The following is a 13,785-nucleotide window of genomic DNA, read 5'->3' as shown; positions in this document are numbered from 1 at the left end:
TACCAACACCACCGGTTTCCTTATGCATGAAAATTATACACAACACATGATCAAATAGACTATCGAATAAATGAATCTACCCTAAGCTCACAACTAGACAAGGTATAGTAAATAAGGCTAAATCAGTCATTCTAGGGATATACGATCCTAATCGTATACAATTTTTAAACATACACTTAGCAACTAATTTCACCAATATAGATTCCAAGTTATGCATAACATCCACTCCCTCCTAATTTACAAAGTATCACAAATCAGGTAATTCTATCATGCAATTCCTAAAAGTATCCTTAGCCCTATCAAAACTTGTAATTCACAAAAACACATAATACTCTTCTGATTGCACGCATTGCACCCTTTTCATTGTAAAAATATTTTTAGAAAATTTATTTTCTTTAAAAAAGATCACCAATTCCTCTGTTTAAGTTCAGACACGCCCATAAAGGCGACCGAATCCCTCAAACGAAGGATCTGATACCAACTTGTAACATCCCAAAATCACTAATAATTTTTTTTCATTTTTGAATCATCAAATTCACATAATATTTGTTCCAAAATCCATCATAATAAATGTATCACAATCATCATAGTAAAATAACAATCATCAATGCATAAATTCATCAAAGTGATGTTGTGCAGTCAAGTTGGGCTCTTCCCTTTGGAATTGGAAGTACCTAAAAATATTTAAACAATAAAATTATAAGCATAAAGCTTAGTGAGTTCCCCAAAATACCACATACCATAAATATCAGTGGACCCATCTCTACATGAATGTTATGTTCCAATCATAGGCTTACATTTACTCCCAAATTACAGCCCAATTGTAACCTTTCTACCATGATCCAACCATCATCTTCTAGGAAAATCACATATAAAAAACAGGTGTTGTGATCCAACCACAGACTTTCATACATGTGTTGTGATCCAACCACAGTCTTTCAAATAAGAGTCACAAAGACAATCTAGTAGCCTACACAGTATAGTGAGAAGACTCGCATGTCACACAAAATTAGATAAACCATAGCTCGATGCCCTACAACAGGTGCTACAACACACCGAACATATCAAAAAAGTTCCAACCTTAGTCTATACCTTAAATCTAGCAATTTTGACCAAAAGTCAATCCAAGTCAACAAGTCAATAGTAAAGGTCAAAGTCAACGGTCAGCATCACCACATGAATGTTATGAGCCAATCATAGGCTTACATTCACTCCCAGATTACAGAACAAACGTAACCTTTCTACCATGATCCAACCATCGTCTTCCAGGTAAATCACAAATACAAAAAAATGTTGTGATCCAACTATAATCTTTCATACAGGTGTTGTGATCCAACCACAGTATTTCATACAAGAGTCACAAAGACAATATAGTAGCCTACATAGTATAGTGAGAAGACTCACATGTCTCATGACATTAGATAAACCACAGCTTAATGCCCTGCAACAGGTGCTATAACATACCTAACGAATCAAAAAAATTCCAACCTTAGCCTATACTCTAAATCTAGCAATTTTGACCAAAAGTCAATCCATGTCATACAAGTCAACAGTAAAGGTCAAAGTCAACGGTCAGCATCACAATCAGTTGGCCATCACGACGTGACCATCCAATGGTCACATTGTGAGAAACACACTTAGCCCGATCCCAAATAGGTCACTATTCAACTCATCCAACTCAATCTCGATCCAAACCCCCGTCATGTCATGATAAACAAGTCATCAGGCCGTGATAGAATCTGTCCAAATTAACCGGGAAATTCTCAAGTCGTCACGTCGTGACAAGAGGTTGTCACGTCATGAACCAGGTTTTTCTTAGCATAATGTATTTAATTCTCAATCCATTTAGTTATCCATCAAATCCTTCTATAAGGCTTTCTAATGTCCAGTACAACCTAGAGATCGATGCTTTTCAGCCATGCATGTCCATTGTGAGTCTAAGACTCAGACTAGGTCAAAATGAAGAAACATCACCAAAGATCTCATTTATAGGTTCAAAACACTAGTAAATTCAAGACTTGAACCATATAACACTCAAAGGACCTCAAGGATCCATAGAGTTACCAACTTTATGGAATCTCACCATGACAACTTGCTCAAGCTTGAAGATAAAAGGACAAAAGATTAGATCTAGAAACCTACAAGCATAAAGTTTGAATCTTGAGCACTTACAAAGGTCCAGAGATGCCCAAATGAGGCCCCAAAGCTTCTTAAGATGCTAACAACACTTCCAAATCATTCTACTTCCTTCAAAAGCAACCAAAAGCACCAAGATAAGCTCAATAATTGAGGAGAGGGATTAGGGTTTCTTCAAGGGCTTAAGAGGTGATGGAGGCTGAGGTTGAAGGAAACCCTAGCCCCTCAATTCCTTTAAATAGGTCCAATCCTGAAAATTAGGGTTTGCCTCTAATCATGTGTCATGTTGTGACAATCATAGTTGATGGGTTTTGAGCTCTCTAACAACCTTAAAGTGCACATACAACCATAAATGCTTTGGATCTATGTTTTCTCTAATTATACATGCAATTTTATTTTCCAAAGAATTATCCTAACTAGCATGCAAAACATGAATACTTGTATAACAAAACTAGTTAGTTGATATACATATTCTTATAGCTTGTTTCCTTGGACCTTTAAGAGCCTAACACCCCAAATTTGATGCATCAAATGCTTTACACAACACCACCAACAATGGAGGACTTGAGAGAGGATTAATTGCACACAAAATCGGCCATGCTCTTCCAAAGATCACTAGGTGCTGATTTTAGTAGCCTAGGGTCTTCTTATATAGTTTGGCTAGGATTAGGGTTACATCCATGTAAACCCTAATGTGCATGACTTTTCAGCTTACTTAGGATCCATGGGTTAAACCTCCATGGACTATGTATGGACTACCATATTGGTTTAGCCCATCCTAAATAACCATAAGCCCACACCATAAGATTGATACATTTACCAAATTAGCCCCTTATATCTAATTAGTCTCTTTCGATCACTAAATTAATTCCAAATTAATTCTTGATCAATACTAATTAAATAATAATATGATTTCATATGAATATATTAGAACATATAATATATTAATAAAAAATAAATATCCTCTTCTCAAAAGTCCATCCTTACAAATTGTTCTGGTGACATGCAACCCAAATGGACCATGCTACTCTCGGGTCAAGTACATATCAATTATAGTTATGGGCTTAGACACTAAATCCAACAGTCTCCCACTTGGATAAGTCTAGTAACTATAATTGCAAGTACGACTTAAAACACCGACTAGCAATCGTAGCTCTTAAAAGCCTTTGTTGAACTGTGACACGCCATTTTAGATAAGTGATCATATAATCCTCTGTTCTCAAGATATCAGCCAGACAAATAAATTGAACAACATCATACTTATTGTCCAACAATTTCTTTCCCGATTTCCGATTTGTTTGACATAGAACTTAATCAAACACATCAATTTAGTTCTGACCGGGCCCAGCACATAAGTCAAAACAAAATCATCGATGGGCCCAAGATATCGCTTTTAATCCTCCAAGGACTAAAAGGAACAGATGAGCTTCGACTCATATGCTTGTACTAACTACTTGTTAAATTATACACAACAACACGTTTTATAGCATCAAGTTACTGATGCGGTTTCGTACTATCAATGTACACCCAACTCATAGTCGGCAACTCATATCTCTTTGTTTGAAGACTTATATGATATTATCGTCTCACGATCACTCGAGATAAATTCCATGAAGTGATACAAGTAAGCGTAGGTTTAATCCAATACTCAGACCTTATGAGCACTCATGAATGTTGTAGCAATCTTTTGTTATGTCTAATACACTTCAGACAATCTACAAGCCAAATTCATAACAGTCTTGCCTCAATACCTACTTCCAAATTATGATCGACTGTGGATACTTTGAATAATATAATTATTCTGGAAGTCAAAACATGCAAAGTGAAATAATAGTAAATGATTGACACAAGATAGTAACAATACTTATAAATAGAAAACACCTTTTATTTAATCATAAATGTCAATTACATTTCAACTATTACAAGTTTCAAAACTATCTAATCATTAAAACTAATATCGTCCTTCAGCCCGATGTGCCTCGCATGCTGTAAGTTCTTAACCCTACTTAGTCCCGTTGTGAGGGAATCTGTTGGGTTCTCCTCTGACAATACCCTCTTTACTACGAGGAGTCCTTCTATCCGATGTCTTATGAAGTGATATTTTATGTCGATGTGTCGGGATCTGCCATGATCCCTTGGTTCCTTAGCTAAGGCAACTGCACTCTCGTTGTCACAGAAAATCTCCATAGGCTCCTTTATAGCTGGTACAACTCCAAGGTCTCTGATGAAGTTCTTCAGCCATATTGCCTCCTTAGCCGCCTCGCTTACTGCTATGTACTCTGATTCGCAAGTTGAATAAGCTACTATCTCGTGCTTGGAACTTTTCCAAGATATTGCTCCTCCATTCAGGGAAAATACCCAGCCCGACTGAGAGCGGAAATTATCTATGTCAGTCTGAAAGTTGGTGTCACTATACCCCACCACTCTCAAGTCATCACTCCCACCGAGGGTAAGGACCCAGTCCTTAGTCCTCCGTAGGTACTGGAGAATTCTCTTTACCGCAGTCCAGTGAGCCTTGCCAGGATTCCCTTGATATCTGTTGACCATGCTCAAAGCAAAGGCCACATCAGTGCGAGTACAAGTCATATCACACATGATCGAGCCAACAGCGGAAGCATATGGTACTCGACTCATCTCGGCTATCTCAGCCTCTATACTCGGACTCTAAGTTTTACTCAGCTTAGCATTGCTCTGGATCGGTAAGTCACCTTTCTTGGAATCCATCATGCTGAATCTTTTCAACACCTTTTCCAAGTAGGTACTTTAACTAAGTCTAGTTAGTCTCTTACTCCTGTCTCTTAATATCCTTATCCAAAGAATATACGCAGCTTCTCCGAGGTCCTTTATAGTGAAATACTTCCCAAGCCAGGACTTAACCTCCTGTAAGGTTGGGATGTCATTTTCTATGACAAGTATGTCATCCACATACAACACCAGAAAGCTAACTATACTCCCACTAGCTTTGACATATACACAGGACTCATCCTTGCTTCTCAAAAATCCAAACTCTTTGACTTTCTCATCAAAACAAAGATTCCATCTACGAGATGCTTGTTTCAATCCATAAATGGATTTCTCAAGCTTACACACTCTATTAGGGTACTTTGCATCGACAAAACCCTCTGGCTGACTCATGTAAACATCCTCAGCCAACATTCCATTACGGAAAGTGGTTTTGACATCCATTTGCCATATTTCATAATCATGAAATGCTGCTATGGCTAGCAAAACCCTAATAGACTTAATCTTCGCTACTGGCGAGAAGGTCTCATCATAGTCAACTCCCGGAGTTTGAGTAAATCCCTTCGCAACCAGTCGCGCCTTGTATGTGTTTACTTTCCCATCCATGTCGGTCTTCTTCTTGAAGATCCATTTGCACCTGACTATTTTACAACCCGGTACATTGTCAACCAAGTTCCAAACTTGATTGTCATACATAGACTAAATCTTGCTGCCCATCGCCTCTTTCCATTTAGCAGACTCGGGGTCTGCCATGGCTTATTTGTAGTTGTTAGGTTCATCTAAATTTATCAGTGTGCTATCACTAATAAATGTGTCACCCTCAGATGTTATATAGAAACCATATAACACAGGTGGAACACTAACTCTATCGAAACGCCTCAGAGGTACAGACTTATCAATCGGCTCAACAGGAGTTTCCTCCTCAGTTTGATCGCTAGTTTTTGAGGTTCCTTCACCACTTGACTCTTGAAGCTCTTCAAGGTCAATTTGCCTCCCAATGTCTCCTTGGCCTATAAGTTCTCTCTCGCGAAAGACTCCCCTCCTCGCAACGAAGACAACATTTTCACTCAGAAGGTAGAAGAAATAACCAAAGGATTTATGTGGGTAGCCGATGAAAATACACCGCTCACTATGAGGTTCGAGCTTGTCGTGAGTCTCGCATCTCATGAAATCCTCGCAATCCCAAACCTTGATGTGTGCTAACGAGGTAACCTTACCTATCCACATCTCGTGAGGTGTTTTGGCAACCATTTTAGTTAGGACTAGATTTAGGATATAGGCGGCAGTCTCTAAGGCATACCCCCAGAATAAGATAGGTAACGGAGCTCAACTCATCATGGAACGGACCATGTCCAACAAGGTTCGATTGCGCCTCTCAGTCACACCATTAAGTTGTGGTGTCCTAGGTGGCGTCAATTGTGAAACAATTCCGCATTCCTTAAGATAGTCAATGAACTCGATACTAAGATACTCACCACCTCGATCGGATCGGAGCATCTTTATCTTCCTGCCTAGCTGATTCTCCACTTCTTGTTTAAACTCTTTGAATTTCTCAAAGGTTTCTGACTTATGTTTTATTAAGTAGACAAAGTCATAGCTACTGTAATCATCAGTAAAAGTCACATAGTAGCGGTTAGCATCCCTTGTGGCGATTTTGAAGGGTCCACACACATCGGTGTGTATGATGTCCAACAAACCTTCACCCCTTTCACAAGTACCAGTGAAGGGTGACTTGGTCATCTTTCCAATTAAGCAAGACTCGCAAGTGTCATCCCACCTTAAGTCGAATGACTCCAAAACTCCAGCCTTTTGGAGTTGGCCTATGCGCTTCTTGCTGACATGTCCAAGGCGACAATGCCACAAGCATGCCTTATCCAATTCATTGGAAGAATCAATGTGCAACACATTATTTCCTAAGTTGTCTACAACCATCACGGTTTCATATACACCATTACAAGGTAATGCTTTAAAATAAAAAACGCCATTATAAAAAGCATTAATAACACTAATTTCATTATCTAATGAAAAACTAAAACCTTGTTTGTACAAACCATGAAAAGAAATGATATTTCTCGCCATTTCAGACGAGTGGCAACAATTATTCAAATCTAACTCTAACCCACTACTAAGCAATAAAGAGTAAACTCCAATATTGGTAACAGGTGAAACCTTCCTATTCCCCATGATCAAGTTTATCTTCTCGTGCTCCACATCCTTACTTTTTTTTAGGCCTTGCACATCAAAACAAATGTGAAAGTCACAACCTGTATCAAGGACCCAAGAACAAGAATGTGATGATTTATTAGATAGAATAGTATAAATACCTGCATGGGTGGCCTTAACCTTCTCATCTTTAACATCCTGCAAGTATTTGGCGCAGCTTCGCTTCCAGTGCCCTTTCTCATGACAATAGAAACACTCTGCTTCCTTAGGAATGGTAAAGGGAGCAGTAGAACCAGCCTTGGTCCCACTTGAAGAGGATCCATCAAGAGACTTTCCCTTGCGGCTCTTAGAGGGATCCTTCCTCTTCTTCCCCTTCCCTTGTCCAATTTCCAGAACAGGGGCGGTGGTAGGAGTAGTAACAACCGATTTACCTTTGATACTACTTTCAACAGATTTCCTAAGTTTTCTAAGGAGTGTAGAATGATACCTATAGCCAGCTCCTCATCAAAGTTCACATTCAATTTTAGCAAACGGTCCACAAACCTTTGCATTTTCTGCAAGTGGGTCATGATGGGTTCACCATCCTTCATCTTAATTGTTATCATGGAAGAGATGATTTCATACCTCTCTTGACGAGCACTCTGATGGTATCTTTCCATCAGGTCTTGGTACATCTCAAAAGGGTAGAAGTACGCATAGGACTTTTGGAGTTCAGTTGTCATGGTGGCCGACATGATACAAGACACCTTGGTGGCATCCTTCTCATGAGTCCTAAACTGAGTGATCTCCTTAGGAGTAGCAGAAGACTCATCGATATCCTTAAGCTCCTTGTCTAGGACATATTCCTTGTCCTCATAGCGAGTGACCATACTGATGTTCCTAATCTAGTCATTGAAGTTGGAACCATCAAAGATGACTCTCCCACACAATTTTTATGAGAGAGAATGAGCTAGTAGGGTTTGAGCCGAAAGCAGTGTTGGAAGACATCTGAAAAGAAAGAAAGACAAAGTTTATATTAGATAAAGTCCTTAACATAACACCCAAATGAAATATTAAGGCTAGGACCCAACATAATATTTTACAATTTGGAAGAGGGATGTCGTAATCCAACTTGCAAAATATTTGAAGGTAGGTAAATGACGATTTATCAATTTCCACCATAAAAAACGAAATAGATTATTAAGTTTTAATTGGATTGAAATTCCTAGATTCCTTTGAGATTCATTGAATTTTTCAATGGCATGCAATTTGATTTTCCAAAGCATTATCCTAACTAGCATGCAAAACATGGGTACTTGTATAACAAAACTAGTTGGTTGGCAAACCTTTTCTTGTAGCTTGTTTCCTTGGACCTTTAAGAGCCTAGCACCCCAAATGTTATGCCTTAAATGCTTCACACAACACCACCAACAATGGAGGGCTTGAGAGAAGATTACTTGCACACAAAATTGGCTATTCTCTTCCAAAGATCACTAGGTGCTGATTTAGTAGCCTAGGGTCTTCTTATATTAGTGTGGTTAGGATTAGGGTTACATCCATGTAAACCCTAATGTGCATGACTTTTCAGCTTACTTAGGATCCATGGGTTAAACCTCCATGGACTATCCATGGACTACCATATTGGTTTAGCCCATCCTAAATAACCATAAGCCCACACCATAAGAAATGATTGATTTACCAAATCAACCCCTTATATTTAATTAGTCTCTTTCGATCACTAAATTAATTCCAAATTAATTCTTGATCAATACTAATTAAATAATAATATGATTTCATATTAATATATTAGAACTTATAATATATTAATAAATAATAAATATTGTCTTCTCAAAAGTCCATCCTTACAAATTGTTCTGGTGACATGCAACCCAAATGGACCATGCTACTCTCGGGTCAAGTACATACCAATTATAGTTATGCGCTTAGACACTAAATCCAACAATAATGTCATGGCGTGACACTTAAATGAGACCCTCCGACCCTTGCGGCCATGTCACGACGTGGCGGCGCTTCCCTCACGTCGTGACCAACTCAAAAACTCATGTTTAATTAAAATTTCATACCTCGAGGATCTGGATGTTACACTAACCATAGTCTTACACTTGCTTCTATTGATACAGTCCAACTATAGTCTTTCTTACTATGATTCAACCAGTCTTTCATGCCAATGTTATGATCCAACTGTAGTCTTTCATTCAAGTTCTATGATCCAACCATGGTATTTCATACATGTGTTATGATCCAACCATAGTCTTTCATATAGGTGTTATGATCCAACCATAGTCTTTCATACATGTGCTATCATAAAAGTAGTCTTTCATGCAAGTCACAAAGATAATCTACCATAGCCTCACACATAGTGACCTACATAGTATATTGAGGAGATTCACCTCTTATATGACTAAAACCCTAAAGTTTGACCCATGGTCAAACTTAGTGAAAAACTCAAACTTTTGGGCGTCTAACGCCCACTACAGGAGAAAATAGTCAGATTCCAGGAAAAAAAATGTGTTATGGTCTTATGGATTAACCAGAAGCGCCCTCAATAAGATGTGTCGTGTCCAGGTCCATTTCAAAAGGTATTGTGACTTATTCCATTAATTCAAAGCTTCAATTTCTCATATTTGATTCTTAATAACATCTTAATGGATAAAGCTTCCAACTTTATCCATTAGGATGGTACAAACAACCAAAGTCTAAACTTTAAGTCTCTAAAATGACTAAATGGACCATAACTCTTACATGGCTTAATGGGAATGCATTAGATCCCATTTTTCCAATACCAAAAGATCTAGATACTATTCCAAAGTGCTGAGAAGGTGCTGGAGTTCTCTCAACTCCAATGGCATAAGTGAAATGGACCAAAAAGTGCCAAAACAATATATATATATATATATATATATATATATATATATATATATATATATATATACTCACAAATGTCTTGAAATATAATGAGTTTGTTGAATCTACACTTGGAACAACTTTCATTGCAATAAAGGAAACCTTCTTGATCTTCAAGCTTCACCAAAAATGGAGGAAATAAATCTATAATTTTTCAGTTTTTAGATTTTCAGCAAATAAGTTTCTAATCATATTTCGGTGCATACTTCTACCTTTCCTTGGACTTTGAAACTACCTCTCAAATAATAAAAAAGCACAATCGAAACCCAAGTGTTACATATTAGGACTAACATAGAAGATATGGAGCCCTAAGATGCGGAAGTGATACGAGCAATGAATGCGAAAATTCGGGCAAAACTTACTGGCGAAGTTTAAATTTTAGAATCGTTTTACATTTTAAATTTATCTTTTTTTTGTCTAGTAAAGTTTTTTCAACTTAAATGTTATGGTTTCTTTAAATAATATTTTTATTTAAATAGTATGTTTATAAAATTATATTTATTTTTATAATTATTCACACAAGAACACAAAAAAGAATATTTATTTAGTGTTATAAGTTAATAACCATTTCTTATGATGGTGTTATAACATTGAAGATAATGTGGCGTTTGAGACGATACTGTTTGATGTTAGACTAAGAGGAGTCAGTGTGGTTTCACTATATAAAAACCACGATGGCCAAAAATGAACACCGTCTCCTGATTGTGGTATGCAATGTGATTTGACCGTACACGGTAGAGAACAAACGCATTCACTTTCACCTACTTTTTCTTTTCCCACGCTTTGAACGGTCAAAACTTTTCAAATATGATTTTTTTTATTACATAAAAATAAAACCTCACAACCCTTATTTTAATACACATTTATCAAATTATTCTATCTTTCAACTTTTTTTTTCAAAACTTTAAAAATGTTCTCTTCAAACAACTCAAACAAATCTATAAAAAAAAATTTAAAAAGAAATTAAAAAAAAAATACCACTAGAAACACAACCCCAAAAACGTTGTATGATCAACTGATTTATTTGCCCTCAGTTTATCATTATGGTGGTATGCTACCATATTCTCTGCAACAACCACAAACGTAAACACCAACACAACCACAAAACGATACCAAGTTTAATCTGTTTGATTTTCGGTCTCAACCAGAATTTGTTCAACAAACTCAAACACTCATTTCTGATTCCGAACCAGAGTTCGTTCGAGAAACCCAACCCACTCAAGCACGAAGTATAAGAAAAGAGAAGGCAGCCGCAAAAGGATGAGAACCCGAAGAAGTGTCAGTATTGGTACAATCATGTATCGATATTTCATAAGATTCGAAGACATGAAAACACCAAATACATTAACTTTTTTTATGCGAGTTACAAAAAGATTCCACAAAGAAATGAACTCATTATCGCTCAAAACATCAAATTTACTCAAAATGAAAAAGACAAACAAGGAAGTCATACTGTTTAATGATTTATATAACAACATGAAACGTCAATCAAAAAACAGAAAAAACAATGAAGTGATTTTATAGAAAGCTTTAAAAATGTTTCAAAAAAAAACAATAAGGTTTTCAAGTATCTTGACTTTCGAAATCTTGTAAAAGATAATAAAAATAGGAAAAAAAAAACAAAACATCTAAAAAACATTTTGATAGTGGTTCAAAATGTTTAAGAACATAATCTTACTGTAATAAGATTTTTGTATTGATTTCAACATCAACGATATGAACCCGTTCAAGTTTCACCACCTTCTAAACACAACGAACAATGGTGAGTAGTTTGAAATTGCTTACCGTAAAAGCCGATGTCAAAAAAACCGTAAGGTTTAAAATTTCTAGCTACTTTTAATATATTAAAGTATTTTTTTCAAGTTCGTAGGTTTAAGGTTTTTAATTTTTTTTTTCTTAATTAGGGTTTTTTTTAATGTCAAGTTATATTTTTTAAAAGAATAATGAAATATAATATTATTTTAATTTGTGGTGATAAAATGTTATGTTTTCTTATAAAAATTACAGTTTTTATTTAAATTAAATTGTTAAAAAGATATAGTATAAAATCATATTTTTATGATAAAAATGACATTATACCTTAGGTTTTAGTATGGTTTTGAGAGGCTTATACTGTTATACACCATGTCCATATGGACTAAACTAATTAATAGCCGAACAGTATGAGTATGACGTGGTTTCTTCGATCGTTAAACACTAAACAGTAAATCTATTTATACATTTTTTCCATGTCTATTTTTCTAATATAAAAAGAACCAAAGAACTTTACAAAATATTTTCTAACGTATTAACCATAAAATCAACCTATGTCACTGCGCCGGCAACGATTCCGGCCGCCGTGACATATCGGCCGATCCAAATCCTAGATCTGTATAATCAAACAAACCCTCTAAAGCCACGTATTCACCATTCTGGTTGTTGTTGCCGTTGTTAACATTAACATCACCGGCGGCGTAATCAAATCCATACTCGAACGATTCATAGTTCGGGATTTCATTATCCACCCATGAAAACTCCCCGAGTTCAACCGACTCAGTTGATACAACTATCCTTTCCGACTCAGTCGGTGTCGTCTCCGTCGGAGGGAGTCCGAGTTCGTCGTCGGATGCCTCGAGGAGAAACTCGAGATCCGGGCGAGAGTCGCCGGACTCGGAGGCCTGGTCGAGTGTCTCCGGCGGAGGAGATATTTCGTCTTCGAAGCTTTTTATGAACGAGTCGAGGTCGTCACCGACGGTGCACACGTCGGAGTCGTCTAGAGTGTCGAGAAGGTCGTCTCGGATTCTCTTGGCCTCCGGTGAGTTGAACTCGGACTCGTCCGAGTCGGAACGGAGTCGCTTTTTGTTACTCGAGGATTCCATTTTGTAAAAGAGAGACGTTACAGGGGTATTTTGGAGATTTTAGAGAAAAATGAGAGTGGGGGACAGCGGTGGGTAAGGTGATGGGAAGTGGAATGGAAGGTGCGAGGGTTTATATAGAGAGAGAGAAAGTTCGATTTATTTTAATTTAATAAAATATTAATTTTTTTTATTTATATTTTTTGAATTTTGAATTTATTTTTTTATGATGTGGACGTGAGAGGGGTCGTGGGTCCAGATACTTTCGCCATCACGGACGTATTAACTTTTATTTTTTCTTCTTTTCTTTCTTTCTTTTCAAACCAATATATGATGCTCTTTGCCAATTGATAAATTCAAACACTTTACATTAATATTAAATATTGTAGGTAATTACATATTTTGTAAAGAACAAGTTTTTTGACTCTATTAAAAAAACGCAAGTCAAATGGATAGTTTTTGCATTTTTTTCAAAATCGTCTAATTGTTAAAATATTTAATGCAAAGGGTTTTTTTTAATAAGATGTCTCTAATATATTATCTTTTTCTTAATATATATATATATATATATATATATATATATATATATATATATATATATAATGTTTTTTTAATATAATATGTATATAATAAGTTGTGATTTTTTACATCATAAACATTTAAAAGAAAATTTTTCAATAAGACTTGAATAATATGGGACTTTTAAATATTCAGAAACTTAGTATAAATTTTTTATATTAATTATTTACTATTATATTTTTTCAGAACAGATTATTCTACTCTAAAATTTATAACGTTTTTATTTATAACGAAACTTGAATATTTAATTTTTGGTTGTGGATGTCTATCATCAATATAATATAAGTGGTTTCGAATAAATGAGAAGGCTATAATAGATCCAACATTAGTATAATAGTCTTTTTGTTATTGGTTTATTTTTTATTTAAAAATTAATGTTCTTTTTTTATTGAAATTTCCATTAGGCGCGATTGAAGTTGATTTTATA

General features: G+C 36.0%; 1 protein-coding gene across 1 annotated transcript; it reads right to left on the bottom strand.

Moving 5' to 3' along the window:
- Positions 1–12,108: 12,108 nt before the first annotated feature.
- Positions 12,109–12,876, bottom strand: LOC111904550 (uncharacterized). Its single transcript, XM_023900303.2, has one exon. It carries the CDS (start codon positions 12,801–12,803, stop codon positions 12,255–12,257), a length of 549 nt encoding a protein of 182 aa, XP_023756071.1. The 5' UTR covers positions 12,804–12,876; the 3' UTR covers positions 12,109–12,254.
- Positions 12,877–13,785: the final 909 nt, after the last annotated feature.

Source organism: Lactuca sativa, chromosome 3 (genome assembly GCF_002870075.4).
Source record: "Lactuca sativa cultivar Salinas chromosome 3, Lsat_Salinas_v11, whole genome shotgun sequence".
In the NCBI taxonomy this organism is placed as follows: Eukaryota; Viridiplantae; Streptophyta; class Magnoliopsida; order Asterales; family Asteraceae; genus Lactuca; species Lactuca sativa.
This window is presented reverse-complemented; position numbering and strand designations above follow the sequence as displayed.

What these genes read in the sequence shown, in the direction of transcription:
- LOC111904550 (XM_023900303.2), bottom strand. Translation starts at nt 12,803, where the DNA reads ATGGAATCCTCGAGTAACAAAAAGCGACTCCGTTCCGACTCGGACGAG.